The sequence below is a fragment of the Pristiophorus japonicus genome, chromosome 1 (assembly GCF_044704955.1).
Source record: "Pristiophorus japonicus isolate sPriJap1 chromosome 1, sPriJap1.hap1, whole genome shotgun sequence".
Classification (NCBI taxonomy): domain Eukaryota; kingdom Metazoa; phylum Chordata; class Chondrichthyes; family Pristiophoridae; genus Pristiophorus; species Pristiophorus japonicus.
In genome coordinates, this window is record NC_091977.1 from 400,255,915 (window position 1) to 400,279,339 (window position 23,425).

Here is a 23,425-nt window from a genome sequence, read left to right on the forward strand (position 1 = left end):
CTCGACCAGGCCAACATCCCCAGCATCGAAGCACTGACCACACTTGATCAGCTCTGCTGGGCAGGCCATGTAGTTCGCATGCCAGACACGAGACTCCCAAAGCAAGCGCTCTACTCGGAACTCCTTCATGGCAAACGAGCCAAAGGTGGGCAGTGGAAACGTTACAAGGACACCCTCAAAGCCTCCTTGATAAAGTGCAACATCCCCACTGACACCTGGGAGACCCTGGTCAAAGACCGCCCAAAGTGGAGGAAGCGCATCCGAGAGGGCGCTGAGCACCTCGAGTCTCGTCGCCGAGAGCATGCAGAAATCAAGCGCATGCAGCGGAAAGAGCGTGCGGCAAACAAGTCCCACCCACCCCTTCCCTCAATGACTATCTGCCCCATCTGTGACAGAGACTGTGGTTCTTGTACAGCCACCTAAGAAGCAAGTCTTCCTCGATTCCGAGGGACTGCCTATGATGACGACTTTACAAGTAACAGCAAAATACAAGTAGCATCACACACAGATGAACTTGATACATTAACTGCAGCAACTTATAATATTGTTTGAAGAAAATAAGTAAACTATACAAATCAATTGCTAATTTTTAAACAGTTCATTTTTAAAATTATAGACAGAAAATCCCTTTGTGCAAAATTAATCTGTTTCATATTCTAAAATGAAATCTACAGACAAGTTGTGTCATATTTGCCTTCAGAAAACATTCCTGTATTTTTTTTTAAACATATTTGATGTTGCTATTTAACAATCTTTAGTTACACAAGAAGGATAGAAGATGTCGAAGACAATATTCTTTGTTTTTAAACAGGAAGGAATAGAATTGTCCAACAATCCAAAAAGTTATAAAGGGAGAGATATGCACACACATGGTTACTCTGCTTCGCGTTTAGAGGCAGAAACAGGCTGCATTTTCTGAATACTTGAGGTGGGGAGCGTCCCCACTCATCAGTACAATTTCAATGGACAGAAATTCCAATATGTACAAGTGGCGAGCAAGGTTTCTTGCTGCCTGGGGTACATGAAAAATGTAGCCTAGTAAATTTCTGTACTAGTAACATCATGAATGATGAATTGCATTCAGAATTGCTTTGATGTAGAGTGCAACTGGAAGAGTTTAATTGTATCACAGGACAGGAAACTTTACATTAAAGGAGACATTCTACAACATTGTGCTTGAGGTGGTTGTAAAATCCGGCACAGTGCATTCTGAAATTCCTAATATGTGCTTTTGGAGTCAGTGGGTGTGAAGCTCCCTACCAGGGACACCAAGTTAGTAAATTACTCCTTAAATGTCTGTTTCAAGACTTTCTTTAACCATCGATTATAAAGCAAGATACGTTGCGATGGAAAGATATAAGTAAGCACAGAAATATCTCTTTACAAGATGCAGGATTGAATGATAATTCAATAGAATATAAATATATTTAAATCTAGTCCATGAAAGAGTGAAAAGCAGATGCATTTTAAGTCTGAGCACTGAATGAAGATGTTAATACCAAAATAAACTACAAAATTACAGTTTGCTCCTGAATTTATCCAAGAATGCAGGGAATTACAACATTTTCTATGGTTTTGAATATTTCTCTATTCTATTGTATACTGTCATGTTGGTTATTAGAGAAATGTGCATCTTATGAAAGCTATGAAAGGGAACCCAGTAATCAAAGAGCTGAAATATTGAAGACTGAACTGAGGTTATGGTTGAGATAGGTCGTAAATACATTATATTCTCTGCTCCAAAGGCATATCAAATAATTCCTATTCTGCATCTGCACAAATCCTTTTAATTTTTTTTTGACCTGAGAAACCTTGCTAAAATCTCTAGCACAGTTCATTTGTACTTCACAAAGAGCTTCCAATCTATAAATGATTAAAGTGTTGGTCTTACTCCTCCCAGTCCTTGTGTTACGGCTGTAACCAAGTCAGTCAGTCTATTATTTTCAGAGGTGCAGTGCCAATATCCCAATCACAAAGAATGCAGTAGCAAGCAGCAGAACTTCTACAATATTTAGTAGCGAAAGATTCATTTGCAGAAAAGGGTGCAGAAAAGGTTTATGAGAATGATTCCAGGGATGAGGGATTTCAGTTATGTGATAGACTAGTGAAGCTGGGGTTGTTCTCCTTAGAGCAGAGAAGGTTGAGAGGCAATTTAATAGAGGTATTCAAAATCATGAGGGGTCTAGACAGAGTAGATAGAGAGAAACTGTTCCCATTGGCGGAAGGGTCGAGAACCAGAGGACACAGATTCAAGATGATTGGCAAAAGAAAACAAAGGCAACATGAGGGAAAACGTTTTACTCAGCGAGTGGTTAGGATCTGGAATGCACTGCCTTAAAGGGTGGTGGAGGCGGCTCAATCGTGGCTTTCAAAAGGGAATTGGATAAGTACCTGAAGGAAAAAAATTGCAGGGCTACAGGGAAAGGACAGGGGAGTGGGACTAGCTGAAGTGCTCTTGCAGAGAGCTGGCATGGGCTCGATGGGCCTCCTTCTGTGCTGTAACCATTCTATGATTTCTAACTTTCTTATTGTTGGGCCAACAAATAGCTAGTAAAGTGGGAGGAAGGAGTTCATTTTCATTCCCAGCCTCACGTTAGTTGGAGTCTATTTAATAAAATACATCTGCTTATCCAAAAAGGTGCAATTTGTTTACACAGTATACAAAATATGACAACATATGAGGGGGAAAAGTATATTAAACACAATAATCACCAGAAGTGTTTAAATAATTGAATGCTTGTTTCCAGATGATGTTATAAGGTAAAGTGAGAAAAGGCAGAGATTTGATTTTGAAGTATTTAGAGCAATAAAGCAATATTGGACTCTGCTTATAGATAGCTTTTCAAACTGCTTTACAGTTGTGGGTACAATTGACGATGGTCCTTTAAGTAATGTCAAGATGAGTAGTTGATGGCTTCATTTTCCAAATTAAAAATGCAACCTCTCTCCATGGCATGTCCACATTGTAAAGATTGCCTGGAATTTCAGCTCAACTTCCTACTCTCTTAAATTCTACCCATCTGTGTTGTAGCTACGTCGGCCATCACCAATAAGCTGAGTTTTTTCATTTGCATTTGTAGGCTGAAGCACGATCGGTGTCTCTCCATCTGCAACAACAAAACAACACGTAATAAGGAATCAGCGCATTAAAATGCTGTTTGGCTGTGCTTCAACATATTGTTCTGAAGCCAAAAAAGATACAATCTGATATCATTATATCAAACAAAGCTTTGGAAGAGCATACACACCAATTGTTGATTTATTTACTGTGAGCTTCACGTTTGTTTCAACATAATCCAGTCCTTCTGATCAACCAGCAAATTGATTATTTTTGCACTCTTTTTATGGTGCAACAATGTTGAATTTATGCCCCGTTGTTCCCCAAAAAACAGAACATTAGTGATCCATAATTAATTAATTTCACTTCCTGGAAACAAGACCAAATTAAATTCTAGCAAGAATTAATATTCTGTTGTTGATGTACATATTAATGTGAGTTTGCATTGTATCAAAATAAGTCATCCTTTTACTGTGCACTCAAATGATATACAGTGCAGAGAGTACTGCAAGTATTCAAAGGATGATTCACTGCTAAACCATTGACAGAATCTATTTCAGCAAGGGAGGCAGCTGAAGAAACATTCCCTGGTATTAGCGCTGAGTGAACTGTATATAGTAGAATGGAATGTTGTTTCCTATTTTGGAAATTCCCACCTGTTTCAAAGTAAATGAAAATCAATTGTAGCACTATGCGGTGTCAGAATCAACAAGGGCACTGTTTTCAAGGGGTCCTTATACAAAATGAATTAGAAAACAGAATTTAAATGCAAATAGATTTTCAGGAGAGTGAAACATGATCAGTTAAACACTATGATACACGTCTCCAGCGGAATGAATATGATAAGCTCCGCACAGTAGTCGCTATCTTTAGATGGTGCCTCTTTAAAAATACATTACTTGGCTTGCTCACATGACTCACCAAGTAAATTCATCAACATATTCACTGAGGCGTACGAAAGCATGGGCCTTACACTAAATATCCGTAAGACAAAGGTCCTCCACCAACCTGTCCCCACTGCACAGCACTGCCGCCCAGTCATCAAAATCCACGGCGCGGCCCTGGACAACGTGGACCATTTCCTATACCTTGGGAGCCTCTTATCAACAAGGGCAGACATTGACAACACCGCCTCCAGAGCGTCAGTGCAGCCTTCGGCCACCTGAGGAAAAGAGTGGTCGAAGACCAGGCCCTCAGATCTGCCACCAAGCTCATGGTCTACATGGCTGTTGTAATACCCGCCCTGCTGTATGGCTCAGAGACATGGACCATGTACAGTAGACACTTCAAGTCGCTGGAGAAATACCACCAGCGATGTCTCCGCAAGATCCTGCAAATCCCCTGGGAGGACAGGCACACCAACGTTAGCATCCTCAACCAGGCCAACATCCCCAGCATTGAAGCACTGACCACACTCGATCAGCTCTGCTGGGCAGGCCACATTGTTCACATACAAGACACGAGACTCACAAAGCAAGCGCTCTACTCGGAACTCCTTCACGGCAAATGAACCAAAGGTGGGCAGAGGAAATGTTTCAAGGACACCTTCAAAGCCTCCCTGATAAAGTGCAACATCCCCAACGACACCTGGGAATCCCTGGCCAAAGACCGCCCTAAGTGGAGGAAGTGCATCCGGGAGGGCGCTGCACACCTCGAGTCTCATCGCCGAGAGCATGCAGAAATCAAGCGCAGGCAGTGGAAAGAGCGTGCGGCAAACCAGTCCCACCCACCCTTTCCCTCAACGGCTGTCCCACCTGTGACTGTGGTTCTCATATTGGACTGTTCAGTCACCTAAGGACTCATTTTTAGATTCCAAGGGACTGCCTAAGATGATGATCATCATCATCTGATTAGATGCAGACCACCAAATTCCCAGGTTCAAAGTTTGGACTGTTCCAAGAAGAAATTCCTACTCCTGATCACTGTTCAATAACCCCTGCTGGAAACTGTGAGTGTACGTTGGGTGAGGACATGACTGGGCTTTGCAGTGATGCCCTCATGTTAGAATACCTGCTGTAATACACTGTTTAGACTCAGACATGAAGAATAGATACTGGGAATGGGGATTGCCAGCTCCTGTGAAATTATACTTCAGTCAAGTCCCTTTTTCCAGGGTGAGTGTGAAGGGGGTGGGGGAGGGGATAAAATAATATACAACTTGAAAATAGTAAGCTGGTGACACAAATGTCATTCTGAAAGAGCGAACAAAAGAAAATCTGATCAGCCTTATTCATGCTAATGCTCCACTTCTATGTATTGTGGACAGCAAAATTAGGGGTATCTATAAAAGCAGTGCAAGCAATCATAGGCAGTCCCTCGTATCGAGGATGACTTGCTTCCACGCCAAAAAGGGACGAGTTCACAGGTGTTTCAATGAAGAACCTAATATTCCAGTCCCGAATTACATCTCGAAGGGTGGAAGATGCCTGTGTGTGGATTTTTTTAACGTGTGATGGCCGTTGCACATCAGCCACCACACGGGCTTGACAGAACTAGGTCTTGGTCCAGTGCAAGGATAAACAAAGACAACTGGAGACCAGCTCTGCTGCACAGATCTAGTGCGCACACATAGTGCAGTGTGGGCTGGCCCGTGCTGCCCCTGCGCTCTCGCCTCTTCTGGGCCCCAAACTCACGTCTCTCCTGGGCCCCGATCACATCCCTCTACGAACTCTTACCGCTCCCTCACCCCGACCTTGCCTGCACTGCAATCAGTGACCTGGATTTCGGCGACATCAAATTCAGTGGCTCTCTTTACAGCTGTCGCCCTCCTGCAGCAATACGCACTGCTCCCTGCAGTGGCATGCCGCTGCACGTTGCTCCCTTTAATGGCCCCGGCCTGCTGATGGTCTTGTAGGCCTGGGACTGCATCGAGTTCCAGACCGGGCCGCCGCACGCAATGCAGCCATAGTCACACCACTCACTTTCGTTGCTATTGAGCAGGGAGAGCAGAGCTCTGTGCATACTTACTCAGACTTGTACATGGAGCTCTGATGATTGGCCTCTGAATGCCATTGAAATTTAGGATGATTATAAGGAGATGATTATAAGTTATCTCTTTTCAACATTTAAAAATAGAAAGGCAGTGTGGCAGGCTGCCCAAGATATTGCAAAACCTTCCATAAAGCAGCAAGTCCCTCACTGTACAGATGATGACATTTTATAAATGCTGTGACAGTAAATTTATCCTGGTAGTCTATGCTGGGTGATTTGTTTTTCCATCAAACCACTGTGGGAACTTTGTTCCCTTTCAGCTATTTGGGGCAAGTGTGTTTTAGTGAACTCCCTCTTTCTAGTGTGTTTACTTTAGTATACAACTGTTAGAAATTTGTTTCAAAAGTTAAGAGGAATTTCAAACTTTTTCCCCCAACAGTCTTGGCTGCTTTTTGTGTCTTCACCCTCCTCCACCACCTGCTCGTCACCTGCATCTTCCACATCATTATCATCAGCCACTCTCACCGCAGGTGGTGCTGCTGCCTCATGATGGTTAAGTTATGCAGCATGTAGCACACAACAGTGAACTGACCGAAAATCTCAGGGGAGTACAGCAAGCAGCCTCTGGAATGGTCCAGGCATCAGAAACGCTGTTTCAAGATGCCAATGGTCCTCTCAATGATGCTGCGCGTCGCAATGTGAGACATGGTGTATTGACGGTCAGCTTCCATCTGGGTTACGCGTACGGGCGTCATGAGCCAGGTGGCGAGGCCGTACCCTTTGTCACCCAGTAGCCAGCTCTGCCCTTCTGGCTGCTGCTGAAACATGGCAGATATAACACTTTCATGTAGCTCTCTGCACTCAATGACATCATCTGAACCACATCTGTTGGGTCCTGCACCTCAGGAGAGCGCGGTCGAGCTCTCCTTCCCCTCCTTCCCACGGGCGTGGCTCGCACCCCAACACTGGGGACCCACAGCCTAGGACAGTGGGGCCCTGGGTGTGCCTCGCTGCACTACACCACTGGGACCCGCAACCTCGGAAGGTGGGGCTCTGGGTGTGCCTCGCTGCACCGCAACCTCGGAAGGTGTGAAACCATGGAATGTCCCACCAACACTCAAACCACTAGTCACGGAACAGGCTGTCACCTCCATGAGCTGCACCTCCTCCAAAGTCAGTACAACAGTGGGAGCTTCAACCAGCTCCATCCCCTCTCCCTCCCCCCATGTTCTTGGTCTGGAGGGTTGGATTGGAAGATGTTCTCCTCTTCAATCTCATCCTCGTCTGAATCTTCTGCATTGTCAGGGTTGGCCTCAAGTTCTGCAAAATATAACAGAACAATCAAATGGTTAGCAGCAGAGGAGGGGGCAGGGTGGGTGGCATGATTATTAGGCTCACACATCGCAGGCCAAACAGCAGGCTGATTTGAAGTACCATGGTGAATTTGCAGGACTTGCCCTTTCCCTCGAGTGTGGGCCCAGCTTGTGCAGTACTGATTGCTTTTTTCCAGGCAGGACTCATCAAAGCAGCAACCCTCTCTTCCACGGGTGTCAGTGGGTGCAGATTTGCCGGGCCTCCTTCTGTTCGAGTTCGTTCCCTTTAATTATGTGCCACCTTCCTCTGCAAAGATGAAAATGCATCTTTTTAGAGAGGGTGTCTTACTGCTGGTGGGACATATACGGCTGGTCACATTTACAGTTGCAAATGCAATTCCATTGAATAAATCAAAATATTACTTACACTAACTACTTGACCAAGGTCCTGCCATTTCTTTTTACATTGGCCTCCAGATCTCATGGTGGTCACCACTGCGCAGTAATCTTCTGCAACTTGGTTCCAGCGTTTCTTCATTTCTTTGGGTGGAACTTTTATGTGACCTCTGCTGGTGTCCAGCTCCTGCCATCTGTTCTCAATCACAGTAACTAGTGCCTCCACTTCATCCTGTAAGAAATTCTTAGTCCTTGCACTGTGTTGCATCTTGTACTGCTCCAGCTATGATTTTGCCAATGCTTTCATAGCACTCCTTCTCACACACACAATTGGCTCTTTAAAAATGGCCGAGCTGTACTGAGCATGCGCGTCCATTGGAACAATGTCAAAAATGTAACTTTTTTCCCCCGCGCATGCGCAGAAGGTGCGGTTTTGTTTTTTGGCGCAGACAGCAAGCTCCACCCCCAAGGTGACTGGACGCCACCTGCGAGCGGCCACATTCGAATTATACATCGGGGAAACTTTGGCAAAATATTTCTGCCGCATTTCTGGCCTAGAAAAACAGGCATAACTCTGTCAATACGCCAGAAAACGGACTTGGGGAAAATTGAGCCCAATAGCTGCATCAGGAAATTTTCCTAAAATGAACTAAATACTTAGTGCTGCCTAATTTAAAATCTCAAGATTTTTAGAATCAAATATATTGTAAACAGAATACACATGAAAGACTAATTTTGAATGAAACAAACAATAATGTTTCTGTTGCCATGTGCATCTGGTTCGCAGTTTACCTTAAATAAACCGTTGCTTTCTGCCGTTTATCTACTCCACTCCTGCTTATTTCTAGGTTTCTGATCCTTCCAGAACCACAAACATGGCTAGTTAATAAGTCATCAATTTTTGTCCCTTATACAGAATTATCCAAACAGTCTTTTATACTTAGAAATCAGAACTTGCCATTCACAGCTCTGGCACTGGCAGTGTTGGTTTTTTTGAAGAATAGAAAGTGCTGAGAAGTAAATTCCATGAACCAGTTGTAAATGAAAGCTAAATAAAGTATAAAAGCTTAACTTCTAAAAATAAGCTGACAGTCTTCCATTCAACAGTAAGATGTGACCGATAAGTAACAGGACAGCAGATTTATCAAGACGCATCCATTGGTGAAGAGATTCCAAATGCTTTGAATTCCCACATATCACATTCACTGCAATATTTCATTATCTTTAACAACAGCTTGCATTTGTATAGCACCTTTAACATAGAAAAGCATCTCAAGGCGTTTCACAGAAAACACAAAATAAACTGCAGATGGCCACCAGATGCACAAGGCAACAGAAACACCAGATGCTGCACGGTGACACACATGGTGAATTCAGACAGAAATTGACACCGAGTCAAAGAAAGAGATTATATATGGGCTCAATATTCCTCAGTATTTGCTCCATTTTTTTTTGGAGTAGGCTGCTTTTTCTGGCCTAACTTTAAAAATCCCCAGTTTTCCCAATCAATTTGCACCAGCGTAACTGACTTAGTTATGCTTTTTTTAAGGTAAGTTTTTTTTTGCTCAAAAGTGGGTGTTACCATCCAATTCTGGCCATTTAGGCAACTTTGGCCAGCTAATAGTTGCTCCATTTCTACTTAGGCCAGCATATGTGGCCACTCGAGAAAACCTTTGCGGAGAGTTAAAGAAATCGGCGCAGGTTAGTGCAGCAGATGCCCGTATGGCAGCAGCAGGAAAGGTGAGAGGGGGGGAGAGAGGTGGGGGAGGAAGAGAGAGGTGAGGGGAGGGACAGGGGGTGCGGGGGGAGCCTTTCGGGTGTAGTTAGGTGTGGGGACTGGGAGGGAGGAGACCACTCGGCCTGGGCTAGGGGCGGGGGAGCGGAGCGGGAGGCCACTCGGCCTGGGCTAGTGGCGGGAGAACGCACCGAGAGGCCACTCGGCCTGGGCTTGGGACGGGAGAACGCACTGGCAAGCTCTTAGACCAGGGCTAGGGGCGGGGGAGCAGACCGGGAGGCTGGGCGGGGTGGGGGGGTATGCGGAGAGACAGCAAACTGGCCGGCATCGGGGGCCACAGAGTGGTGGGAAGGCACCGGAGGGGCTGGGGGGGCGGGGAGAGACAGCGAATTGGCCGGCATAGGAGGCCACAGAGCGGCGGGAAGGCACCGGAGAAGCTGGGGATGTAGAGACAGCGAACTGGCGGGCATTGGGGGCCACAGAGCAGCAGGAAAAGGCACTGGAGAGGCTCGGGGGAAGGTTACTCACCATAATGAAGCGGAAGGAAGTCTCCCAGACTCGGAGCTCTACTGAGCATGCGCGGCCATTTCAGCGACGTCAAGAACGTCACTTTTTTCCCCTGCGCATGCGCAGAAGGCCCGGCTCCTTTTTCCAGCGCCGACCACAGGCTCCACCCCGCGAGGCGACTGGCCACGCTGTGCGGCTGCGGATTGGAGGCCAAATATCGGAGAAACTACAAAGATTTTTTCCTGACGCATCTATGCACGTAAGTAAGCGGCACAATTTGGGCAAGTACACCAGAAAACGGGCTCGGGGAAAATTGAGCCCATTAGGACGAGTGACTAAAAGCTTGGTCAAAGAGGTGGATTTTAAGGATGGTCTTAAAGGAATAGAGGGAGGTGGAGAGGTTTAGGGAGGAAATTACAGAGCGTGAGACCTGAACGCAGCGAAGGTGGATGCACAAGAGGAATGGAGCATTTGGGGGAGAGGAGGGGAGAGTCGGCTTAGTTACAGAGTTAGGAAGGAGCAAGGCATTAAAGAGATTTAAATATGAGGATGATGATTTCAATTTGGAGACTTTTGGAGCCAATGTAGATCAGCAAGGAGAGAGGTAACATAGATACATAGATACATAGAAATTAGGTGCAGGAGCAGGCCATTCGGCCCCTCGAGCCTGCACCGCCATTCAATAAGATCATGGCTGATCATTCAACCTCAGTACCCCTTTCCTGCTTTCTCTCCATACCTCTTGATCCCTTTGGCCTTAAGGGCCATATCTAACTCCCTTTTGAATATACTTAATGAACTAGCCTCAACAACTTTCTGTGGTAGAAAATTCCACAGATTAACCACTCTCTGAGTGAATAAGTTTCTCCTCATTTCGGTCCTAAATAGCTTACCCCTTATTCTTAGACTGTGACCCCTGGTTCTGGAACTCCCCAGCAATCGGAACATTCTTCCTGCCTCCAACCTGTCCAATCGGGTCAGAATTTTATATGTTTCTATGAGATCCCCTCTCATTCTTCTAAACTCCAGTGGATACAAGCCCAGTTGATCTAGTCTCTCCTCATACGTCAGTCCTGCCATCCTGGGAATCAATCTGGTGAACCTTCGCTGTACTCCCTCAATAGCAAGAACGTCCTTTCTCAGATTAGGAGACGAAAACGGAACACAATATTCCAGGTGAGGCCTCACCAAGGCCCTGTACAACTGCAGTAAGACCTCCCTGCTCCTATACTCAAATCCCCTAGCTATGAAGGCCAACATGCCATTTGCCTACTTCACCGCCTGCTGTACCTGCATGCCAAACTTCAATGACTGATGAACCATGACACCCAGGTCTCGTTGCACCTCCCCTTTTCCTAATCTGTCACCATTCAGATAATATTCTGTCTTCCTGTTTTTGCCAGCAAAGTGGATAACCTCACATTTATCTACGTTATACTGCATCTGCCATGCATTTGCCCACTCACCTAACCTGTCCAAGTCACCCTGCAGCCTCTTAGCATCCTCCTCACAGCTCACACCGCCACCCAGCTTAGTGTCATCTGCAAACTTGGAGATATTACACTCAATTCCTTCATCTAAATGTGATGTATATTGTAAACAGCTGGGGTCCCAGCACTGAACCTTGCTGCACCTCACTGGTTACTGCCTGCCATTCTGAAAAGGAAACGTTTATTCCGACTCTCTGCTTCCTGTCTGCCAACCAGTTTTTTATCCACGTCAATACATTATCCCCAATACCATGTGCTTTAATTTTGCACACCAGTCTCTTGTGTGGGACCTTGTCAAAAACCTTTTGAAAGTCCAAATACACCACATCCACTGGTTCTCCCTTGTCCACTCTACTAGTTACATCCTCAAAAAATTCCAGATTTGTCAAGCATGATTTCCCTTTCATAAAACCATGCTGACTTGGACCGATCCTGTCACTGCTTTGCAAATGCGCTGCTATTTCATCTTTAATAATTGATTCCAACATTTTCCCCATGACTGATGTCAGGCTAACCGGTCTACAATTCCGTTTTCTCTCTCCCTCTTTTTTTTAAAAAGTGGTGTTAATTAGCTACCCTCCAGTCCATTGATACTGATCCAGAGTCTACAGAATGTTGGAAAATGATCACCAATGCGTCCACTATTTCTAGGGCCATTTCCTTAAGTACTCTGGGATGCAGCCTATCAGGCCCTGGGGATTTATCAGCCTTCAATCCCATCAATTTCCCTAACACAATTTCCTGACTAATAAGGATTTCCTTCAGTTCCTCCTTTTCGCTAAACCCTCGAACCCCTAGTATTTCCGGAAGGTTATTTGTGTCTTCCTTAGTGAAGACAAATCCAAAGTATTTGTTCAATTGGTCTGCCATTTCTTTGTTCCCCGTTATAAATTCACCCAATTCTGACTGCAAAGGACCTACGTTGGTCTTCACTAATCTTTTTCTCTTCACTTATCTATAGAAACTTTTGCAGTCAGTTTTTATGTTCCCAGCAAGCTTCCTCTCATACTCTATTTTCCCCCTCCTAATTAGACTCTTTGTCCTCCTCTGCTGAATTCTAAATTTCTCCCAGTCCTCAGGATTGCTGCTTTTTCTGGCCAAGTTATATGCCTCTTCCTTGGATTTAACACTATCACTAATTTCCTTTGTTAGCCACGGTTGAGCCACCTTCCCCGTTTTATTTTTACTCCAGACAGGGATGTACAATTGTTGAAGTTCATCCATGTAATCTATAAATGTCTGCCATTCCCTATCCACCATCAATCCTTTAAGTATCATTCGCCAGTCTATCCTAGCCAATTCACATCTCATACCATCGAAGTTACCTTTCCTTAAGTTCAGGACCCTAGTCTCGGATTTAACACTGTCACTCTCCATCTTAATAAAGAATTCTACCATATTATGGTCACTCTTCCCCGGGGGCCTCGCACAACAAGATTGCTAATTAATCCTCTCTCATTACTCAAACCCCAGTCTAGGATGGCCAGCCCTCTAGTTGGTTCCTCGACATATTGGTCTAGAAAGCCATCCCTAATACACTCCAGGAAATCCTCCTCCACTTCATTGCTACCAGCTTGGTTAGCCCAATCTATATATTGATTGAAGTCGCCCATGATAACTGCTGTACCTTTATTGCATGCATCCCTAATTTCTTGTTTGATGCCATCCCCAACCTCACTACTACTGTTTGGTGGTCTGTACACAAATCCCACTAGCGTTTTCTGCCCTTTGGTATTCCGCAGCTCTACCCATACAGATTCCACATCATCCAAGCTAATGTCCTTCCTTACTATTGCGTTAATCTCCTCTTTAACCAGCGAAGGTTCACAAGATTGATTCCCGGGATGGCAGGACTGACATATGAAGAAAGACTGGATCGACTAGGCTTATATTCACTGGAATTTAGAAGAATGAGAGGGGATCTCATAGAAACATATAAAATTCTGATGGGATTGGACAGGTTTGATGCAGGAAGAATGTTCCCCACGTTGGGGAAATCCAGAACCAGGGGTCACAGTCTAAGGATAAGGGGGAAGGCATATAGGACCGAGATGAGGAGAAACTTCTTCACTCAAGAGAATTGTGAACCTATGGAATTCGCTATCACAGAAAGTTGTTGAGGCCAGTTCGTTAGATATATTCAAAAGGGAGTTAGATGTGGCCCTTATGGCTAAAGGGATAAAGGGGTTTGGACAGAAAGCAGGAATGGGGTACTGAAGTTGCATGATCAGCCATGATCATATTGAATGATGGTGCAGGCTCGAAGGGCCGAATGGCCTACTCCTGCACCTATTTTCTATGTTTCTATAATGCCGTCAAGGGACAGCAGGTAGCTGAGGAAGAGGAGGCAGATTGATCTTTGGTGGACTCCAGAGACAACAGTGCACGGGTAGGAAGAGAAGCTATTGCTGGAGATGCTCTGGCTAAGTTAGAATAAGTAAGCATGGAGCTCAACAACAGAAGCATTGGAGGAGGGTGCAGTCGCCATGTCAAAGGCTGCAAAGAAATAGAGCAAGCTGCCCACCATATTGGCATATGCAACAAAATAGGCATCCTGGGCCCGCACCTGAAAAGGCATTTGTCTTTGCATATTCAAATAAGGGGCTAAAGGCCTGTTCCAGGCGTGGACCCTGGATGCCTATTTTTTTGCCTACACCAATATACGGGCAGCTCGCTCAACCTCTAAAGCCTTTGATTTGGCAGCTACATCATCCTCCAAATCAGGCCACTACGAATCACCGTAACCCCCACTCCGATCGCGACCTCTCCCCTGCCCCTCTATTGCTGTCGTCACCTGAACCGGAACATCGCTGCCCACCCTTCCCTATCCTCCTATCCTGGCCACCACTACTCACCCTCCCGGTCACCACTCTCTTCTGATCTCTCCTTTATCCGAAATTACGCGAAGGCCGCTGCCAACATTGCAGTGGCCCGATTTTCAAGGCCTCTTCTCTGGCAAGCTGCCTGGGGCAAATAGCTCACTGGTTCACTGATGATGAGGCTCGAGGCTGAATATTAGATGCACATCGGGCCTATCCATTTAGGTACAAGGATCATTCCCTGCACCCAACTTTTCGGTCACCAACAAATTTGTAGACCATGGTGTCAGCATCAAGCATTCCAAGATCAGCTATAGTTAGGACAGAGGCAGAATAAATGACCCTTTGCTCTGTCCAAAGTGTGATTTAACCCCAACCATAGAAGATTATACCCTAATGCACCAATGTAACATTTCTCACACTAGTTATCTTGTGGCCATTTTAAGCCAGGTTTCAACATTTTGGATGAGACATTAAACCGAGGCCCCATCTGCTCTCTCAGGTGGGCGTAAAAGATCCCATGACACTATTTCGAAGAGGAGCATGGGAGTTATCCCCAGTGTCATGGACAATATTTATCCCTCAATCAACATAACAAAAACAGATTATCTGGTCATTATCACATTGCTGTTTACATAAGAACATAAGGAAAGAAGAAAGAAAGACATGGATTTATATAGCGCCTTTCACGACCACCAGACATCTCCAAGCGCTTTACAGCCAATGAAGTACTTTATGAAGTGTAGTCATTGTTGTAATGTGGGAAATAGAAGCAGGAGTAGGCCATTTGGCCCCTGGAGCCTGCTCTGTCATTCAATAAGATCATGCCTGATCTGATCTTGGCCTCAATTCCACTTCCCTGCCTGCTCCCCATAACCCTTGACTCCCTTATCATTCAAAAATCTGTCTATCTCCACCTTAAATATATTCAATGACCCAGCCTCCACAGTTCTCTGGGGTAGAGAATTCCACAGATTCACAACCCTCTGAGAGAAGAAATTCCTCCTCATCTCCGTTTTAAATGGGCGACCCCTTATTCTGAAACTATGCCCCCTAGTTCTAGATTCCCCCATGAGGGAAACATCCTCTCTGCATCTATCCTGTCAAGCCCCCTCATAATCTTATATGTTTCAATAAGATCACCTTCCATTCTTCTAAACTCCAATGAGTATAGGCCCAACCTGCTCAATCTTTCTTCATAAGACTACGCCTTCATCTCAGGAATCAACCCCGTGAACCTGGGAGCTTGCTGTGCGTAAATTGGCTGCTACGTTTCCCACATTGCAACAGCAACTACATTCCAAAAGTACTTTATTGGCTGTAAAGCACTTTGAGACGTCTGTTGGTCATGAAAGGTGCTATATATTCTTTCTTTCTTTACTAATTAATGCTAGTTTTGTGCTTTGGACCCAAATCTACTGGAGGCTGGCCTGAAACTGCACAAACTAATTTCATATCGGGCTTGTAGAGCCAAAAGACAGGAGCCTTTCATTGCATCAGTCTTGGATTGGATTCTAGACCAGTCCCAAAGATGTATGGCCAGCATACTCACTATTGCACCAACTAACACATTCCTGAGGGCCCACTTCACCTGTGTAAGTGCAGTGGAGCAGAACCCACCCCCTACCCTTGCCCCAGCCTGTTGACGCCAAAATACCAGGGACGTGGTTATTTGCATATCTGGGGTTCCTTGAGTATTGAACTGTTAGATCACCACACCCTAGCCTGCTTCACATTCCCATTGGGCACTTAATAATTATAATTTAGGTAAGATTAGATGAGGCCTGTATTCTAAAAATTAACACGGTCTGACCTGTTACTGGTGAAGCAGAAGAAAGAACTACTGATGACCATCAGAACAGGGTTTACATACAAAGGATATTGAATGCTTACGTAGAAAATATATAACAGCCTTCTAACTGCAGGCAGAAAGGCTCCAGCCCCAAGGATCTGATGAATGTCAGTGGGAAGAAAAGGCCACATACCTTTCTAGGCCTCCTTGGTGTGCTCCTCTCCGGCTCAGAGTCACTGAACTGGAATGCAAGTTGGAGACACTCGAACACACAATGGAGAGGGAGCAGTATCTGAACATTTTGCTCCAGACCTCAGTCACATCTCGTAGAGAGGTGCAGGTTCAGAATGGGGTTGGTGTGACCGATATTGTGCAAAGTAAGGGGAACTTAGATGAGAGAGAGAATGAGGATCCACAGAAACTGATCCTATTCAACAGGTACAATGTACTTGCTGCTTGTGCGGTAAGGAAAAAGACTGTCGGAAGGACAGCACAGTGCGGACCATGGCACCTTTGAGCAGGAGGCTGTCCAAAGGGGGGAAGAGAAGGGGAAGTGTAATGTGGTAGTTGTAGGAGATTCAATAATTAGGGGGACAGATAGTATCCTTTGTAAGCAGGATCAAGAGTCCCCCATGGTATGCTGCCTATTTAATGCCAGGGTGAGCGACATCTCGAACTGTCTTGAAAATATTGGAGAGGAAGGGGGAGGATCTCATTGTTGTGATCCATATTGGGACCAACAATAGGGAAGAGTAGGTAAAAGGTCCTATTTGGAGAGTACCAGGAACTAGGAGCTAAATTTAAAAATGTAGCAAAGGCAGAGTGGATTTAATGGGGAATTTTAACTTTCATATAGATTGGGTTAAGCAGACTAGCACATGTCAGAAATGTGGTGAATTTCTTGAGTGTTTTCTACAACAATATATCCTAGAACCAGCAAGGGGGCATGCCATATTAAATTTAGTAATGAGTAATGAGCCATATTTAGCTAACACCTTAATGGTGCGTGAACATTATCTCATAGCAATCATAATATAATCAAGTTCAATCCTTTAGAATGGAAAATTGTGCTTGTCACTCCACGAGAGGGGGAAATCAGGGAATTATAGACCAGTTAGTTTAACATCCGTTGTCAGGAAATTATAGAGTCTATAATTAAGGATAAGGCGACTGAACACTTAAAAAATTTTCAGCTGATCAGAGAGAGCCAGCATAGATTTGTAAAGGGTAGGTAGGTCATGCCTGACAAACCTGACTGAAATGACTAAAGTATTGGACAGGGGATGCTATTTATATGGACTTCCAAAAAGCATGTGATAAAGTCTCTCATAAGAGACTGTTAACTAAAGTTGAAGCTCATTGAAGTGAAGACAAATTATTGACTTGGTTGGGAAATTGGCTGAGCGGCAGGAGACAGAGAGTAGGGATAATGGTACTCTAATTAGCAGACTGTGACTAGTGGTGTCCCGCAAGGATCTGTGTTGAGGCTTCAACTATTCATCGTATTTATTAACAACTTAGATAATGGGATAGAAAGCCACATATCCAAATTTGCTGATGACACAAAGATAGGTGGTATTCATAGAATCATAGAATGGTTACAGCACAGAAGGCCATTTGGTCCATCGAGCCTGTGCCGACTCTCAGCTAGTCCCACTCCGCTGCCCTTTCCCTGTAGCCCTGCAATTTTATTTCCTGCAGATACTTATCCAACTCCCTTTTGAAAGATAAAATTGAGTCTGCCTCCACCACCCTTTCAGGCAATGCATTCCAGATCTTAACCGCTGTGTAAAAAAAAGTTGGTTCTTTTGCCAATTACCTTAAATCTGTGTCCTCTGGTTCTCGACCCTTCTGCCAATGGGAACAGTTTCTCCCTATCTACCCTCATGATTTTGAACACCTCTATCAAATCTCTTCTCAATCTTCTCTGCTCCAAGGAGAACAGCCCCAGCTTCTCCAGTCTATCAACGTAACTGAAGTCCCTCATTCCTGGAACCATTCTCGTAAATCTTTTCTGCACTTTTACGTCCTTCCTAAAGTGTGGTGCCCAGAATTGGACGCAGTACTCCAGTTGGGGCTGAACCAGTGTTTTATACAGGTTCATCATAATTTCCACACCTTTGTACTCTATACATGAAGCCCAGGATCCCGTAAGCCTTTTTAACTGCTTTCTCAACTTGTCCTGCCACCTTCAACGATTTATGCACACATACCCCCAGGTTGCTCCCACTTCGTTTATATGGCCTTTCCTAATTTTTTTCTCCCAAAATGCATCACTTCACACTTTTCTGCGTTAAACTTCATCTGCCACGTGTCTGCCCATTTCACCAGCCTGTCTATGTCTTCCTGATGTCTATCACTATCCTCCTCATTGTTCACTATACTTCCAAGTTTTGTGTCATCTGCAAATTTTTTAAATGTGCCCTGTACATCCACATCCAAGTCATTAATATATATCAAGAAAAGCAGCGGTCCTAGAATCGACCCCTGGGGAACACCACTGTATACCTTCCTCCAATCCGAAAAACAACTGTTCACCACTACTTTCTGTTTTCTGTCACTTAGCCAATTTCATATCCAGCCTGCCACTGGCCCTTTTATTCCATGGACTGCAATTTAGTAGGCAAGCCTATTATGTGGCACTTTGTCGAACGCCTTTTAGAAATCCATGTACACTACATCAAATGCATTACCCTCATTATGTCACCAAAAAACTCGAGATCAAGTTAATTAACCACGATTTGTCTTTAACAAATCCGTGCCGGCTTTCCTTAATTAATCCCTATTCAAATAACTGTTAATTTTATCCCTGATTACTGTTTCTAAAAGCTTCCCCACTACCAAGGTTAAACTGATTGGCCTGTAGTTGCTGGGTTTATCTTTACACCCTTTTTGAACAATGGTGCAAAATTTGCAACTCTCCTGGCACCACCTCTGTATCTATGGAGGATTGGAATATTATGGCTAGCACCTCCACAATTTCCGCCCTCAATTCCCTCAGCATCCTAGGATGCATCCCATCCGCTCCTGTAAGTACAGCCAGTCTTTCTAATACCTCTTTATCAATTTTTATCCTATCAAGTGTCTCTACTACCCCCTCCTTTACTATGTCTATGGCAGCATGCTCTTCCTTGGTGAAGACAGATGCAAATTACTTATTTAGTACCTCAGCCAAAGCCTTTGCCTCCATACATAGGTCTCCTTTTTGGAGCCTAATTGGCCTCACGTCTCCTCTTACTACCCTTTTACTATTTATATACCTATCGAAGACTTTTGGATTACCTTTTATGTTGGCTGCCATTCTATTCTCATGGCCTCTCTTTGCCCCTCTTAATTTCCTTTTCACTTCTCCTCTGACCTTTCTATATATTACCTGATTCTCAGATGTATTTGCAACTTGACATCTGTTATATACACTCTTTTTCTGCTTCATCATGTTCTCTATCTGTTTCGTCATCCAGGGAGCTGTGACTTTAATTGCCCTCGTAGGAATGTATCTCAACTGCACCTGAACTATTTCCTCTTTAAAGGCAGCCCATTGATCCGCTACAGTTTATGTTCCACTACATTGCAGTCAGTGTAGATGGAAGAAATACTGATAGATTAAACGAATGGGCAAAACTGTGGCAAATAGATTTCAATGTATGCAAATGTGAGGTCATCCACTTTGAAACTAAAAAAAATAGAACAGGGTACATTTTAAATGGTGAAAAGTTAAAAACAGTGGAGGCAGAAGAAACTTGGGGGTCCAGGTACGTAGATTATAGAGTACATAGAGGAGGAGAGCTTTAGACTGCAGGAAGATATCGATGGACTGGTCAGTTGAGCAGAAAAGTGTAAACTGGAATTCAATCCAGAGAAGTTTGAGGTAATGCATTTGGGAAGGTGCAACAAGGCTAGGAATACACAATAAATGGGAGGATACTGAGAGGAGTGGAGGAACAGAGGGACCTTGGAGTGTATGTCCACAGATCCTTAAAGGTAGCAGGAAAGGTCGATAAGGTAGTTAAACAGGCATACAGAATGCTTTCCTTTATAAGCCAAGGCATAGAATATAAGAGCAGGGAAATTATGCCAGAACTGTATATGACACTAGTTAGGCCACAGCTTGAGTACTGCATACAGTTCTGGTTACCACATTACAGGAAAGATGTGATTGCACTAGAGAGGGAACAGAGGAGATTTATGAAGATGTTGCCAGGACTGGAAAATTTTAGCTATGAGGAAAGATTGGATAGGCTGGGGTTGTTTTCTTTGGAACAGAGGAGATTTAATTGAGGTGTATAAAATTATGACCGCCTCGATGAGTGGATAGGACGGATCTATTTCCCCTAGCAGAGGGGTCAATAACCAGGGAGCATAGATTTAAAGTAGTTGGTAGAAGGATTAGAGGGGCGATAAGGAAAAGAATGTTCACCCAGAGGGTAGTGAGGATATGGAACTCACTGCTTGAAAGGATGGTAGATGCAGAAAACCTCATCACATTAAAAATGTATTTGTGTGTCCACTTAAACATCCGTGGGCTACGGACCTACTGCTGGAAGGTGAGATTAGGCTGGGTAGCTCTTTTTTCACCGGCAGGAACATGATGGGCTGAATGGCCTCCAACTGTGTCATAAATTTTTCTATGATTCTATGGGCCTGAGTTTGGTCAAATCTAACTTCCGCCCATGCACCATTGAAAGGACCGCTAAGATCTTGGCAGTACTTTGGGCAGAAGTTTGGTGTAAAAATGGGAAAAAAAACGCCCGGCGGAAAAAATGGGTGTTACACGCCGATTCTGGGCAGCAGCGGGCGGTAGGTCGGATTCTGGGCGGCAAATGCGGTCCTCGGCAAAGTAAAGCCGAAGATAGACAGGCGGGGTGGGGGGAAACGGGAAAAAAAATGTTCAACAAATGAAAAAAAAACTATTACAAATCCTTCAGAGGACCTTATCCAACAAAATCGCTGCAAATGAAGAAAACCAGTTCACTAACCTTTTCTTGCAGGTCTTCATACTTATCGTTCAGGTAAGACCTGCCTCCACACGGCGGTCTTTTCTGCTGCTGGAGCGGAGGACCGCCCAGACCAATCTCGGGACGGAGCGGGCTTTTGTCAGTGTTGCATGCCGGCACACGCCAGCGGACGCTCCCCAGCGGTCTTCTCTTCCTGCCGGCATGAAGGCCTCACCAAACACGCTCGGAGGGGAGAGCACCGAAAAAACAGGGAGACCGCTGAGAAAGCTCGGTTGCAGTTGGCGGTAAGTCCACTAAATTCAGGCCCTATGATTCTATTATCAAAATGTCATGAACAGACAACAAATAATCAAAAAAGGCAAATGGATGCTGGCCTTTATATCTAGAAGACAAGTTTACAAGGGGGTAGAAGTCATACTTCAGCTATATAAAGCCTTGATTAGACCACACCTGGAGTACTCAGAGAAGTTCTGGGAACGACACCTTAGGTAGGATATATTTGCCTTGGAGGTAGTGCAGTGTAGGTTTTCCACAATAATACCTGGACTTCAAGCGTTAAGTTAAGAGGAGAGATTACACAGACTAGAATTGTATTAACATAGAAACATAGAAAATAGGTGCAGGAGTAGGCCATTCAGCCCTTCGAGCCTGCACCACCATTGAATAAGATCATGGCTGATCATTCACCTCAGTACCCCTTTGCTACTTTCTCTCCATACCCCTTGATCCCTTTAGCCGTAAGGGCCATATCTAACTACCTTCTGAATATATCCAACGAACTGGCATCAACAACTCTCTGCGGTAGAGAATTCCACAGGTTAACAACTCTCTGAGTGAAGAAGTTTCTCCTCATCTCAGTCCTAAATGGCTTACCCCTTATCCTTGGACTGTGTCCCCTGGTTCTGGACTTCCCCAACATCGGGAACATTCTTCCTGCATCTAACCTGTCCAGTCCCGTCAGAATTTTATATGTTTCTATGAGATCCCCTCTCATTCTTCTAAACTCCAGTGAATACAGGCACAGTCGATCCAGTCTCTCCTCATATGTCAGTCCTGCCATCCCGGGGGGAATCAGTCTGGTGAACCTTCGCTGTACTCCCTCAATAGCAAGAACGTCCTTCCTCATATCAGGAGACCAAAACTGAACACAATATTCCAGGTGAGGCCTCACCAAGGCCCTGTATAACTGCAGTAAGACCTCCCTGCTCCTATATTCAAATCCCCTAGCTAAGAAGGCCAACATGCCATTTGCCTTCTTCACCGCCTGCTGTACCTGCATGCCAACTTTCAATGACTAATGAACCATGATACCCAGGTCTCATTGCACCTCCCCTTTTCCTAATCTGTCACCATTCAGATAATATTCTGCCTTCATGTTTTTGCCACCAAAGTGGATAACCTCACATTTATCCACATTATACTGCATCTGCCATGCATTTGCCCACTCACTTAACCTGTCCAAGTCACCATGCAGCCTCTTAGCATCCTCCTCACAGCTCACACCGCCACCCAGCTTAGTGTCATCTGCAAACTTGGAGATATTACACTCAATTCCTTCATCTAAATCATTGATGTATATTGTAAATAGCTGGGGTCCCAGCACTGAGCCCTGCGACAGCCCACTAGTCACTGCCTGCCATTCTGAAAAGGACCCGTTTATCCCGACTCTCTGCTTCCTGTCTGCCAACCAGTTCTCTATCCACATCAATACATTACCCCCAATAACATGTGTTTTAATTTTGCACATGAATTTAGACGGTTAAGGGGTGATTTGATTGATGTTTTCAAGATATTAAAGGGAACATATAGGGTAGATAGAGAGAAACTATTTCTGTTGAGTGCTTTGAGTGCTGTTGAGGGAGATGACTCATCAGGGGAGAGCAGCAGCAGCCAAGTTCATGGCACCATGGCTGGCTCTGTTGTACAGGAGGGCATGAAAAAGAGTGGGAGAGCGATAGTGATAGGGGATTCAATCATAAGGGGAATAGATAGGCGTTTCTGCGGCTGCAATCGAGACTCAAGGATGGTATGTTGCCTCCCTGGTGCAAGGGTCAAGGATGTCTCCGAGCGAGTGCAGGACATTCTAAAAAGGGAGGGAGAACAGCCAGTTGTCGTGGTGCACATTGGTACCAACGACATAGGTAAAAAAAAGGGATGAGATCCTACGAGACGAATTTAAGGAGCTAGGAGTTAAATTAAAAAGTAGGACCTCAAAAGTAATAATCTCGGGATTGCTACCAGTGCCACGTGCTAGTCAGAGTAGGAATCGCAGGATAGCACAGATGAATATGTGGCTTAAGCAGTGGTGCAGCAGGGAGGGATTCAAATTCGTGGGGCATTGGAACAGGTTCTGGGGGAGGTGGGACCAGTACAAACTGGATGGTCTGCACTTGGGCAAGAACGGAACTAATGTCCTAGGGGGAGTGTTT

The 23,425-nt window shown here is 44.8% G+C and overlaps 1 protein-coding gene across 1 annotated transcript in view; it reads right to left on the reverse strand.

Annotated features, from left to right (window-relative positions):
* Positions 1–1,608: 1,608 nt before the first annotated feature.
* Positions 1,609–23,425, reverse strand: part of dnajc5b (DnaJ (Hsp40) homolog, subfamily C, member 5 beta) — a 75,627-nt gene continuing 53,810 nt past the window's right edge. The window contains exon 6 of the mRNA XM_070875501.1: positions 1,609–3,107. Within this exon, the coding sequence (XP_070731602.1) occupies positions 3,013–3,107 (95 nt within the window). The 3' untranslated portion in view covers positions 1,609–3,012. The remainder of the gene's footprint in view (positions 3,108–23,425) is intronic.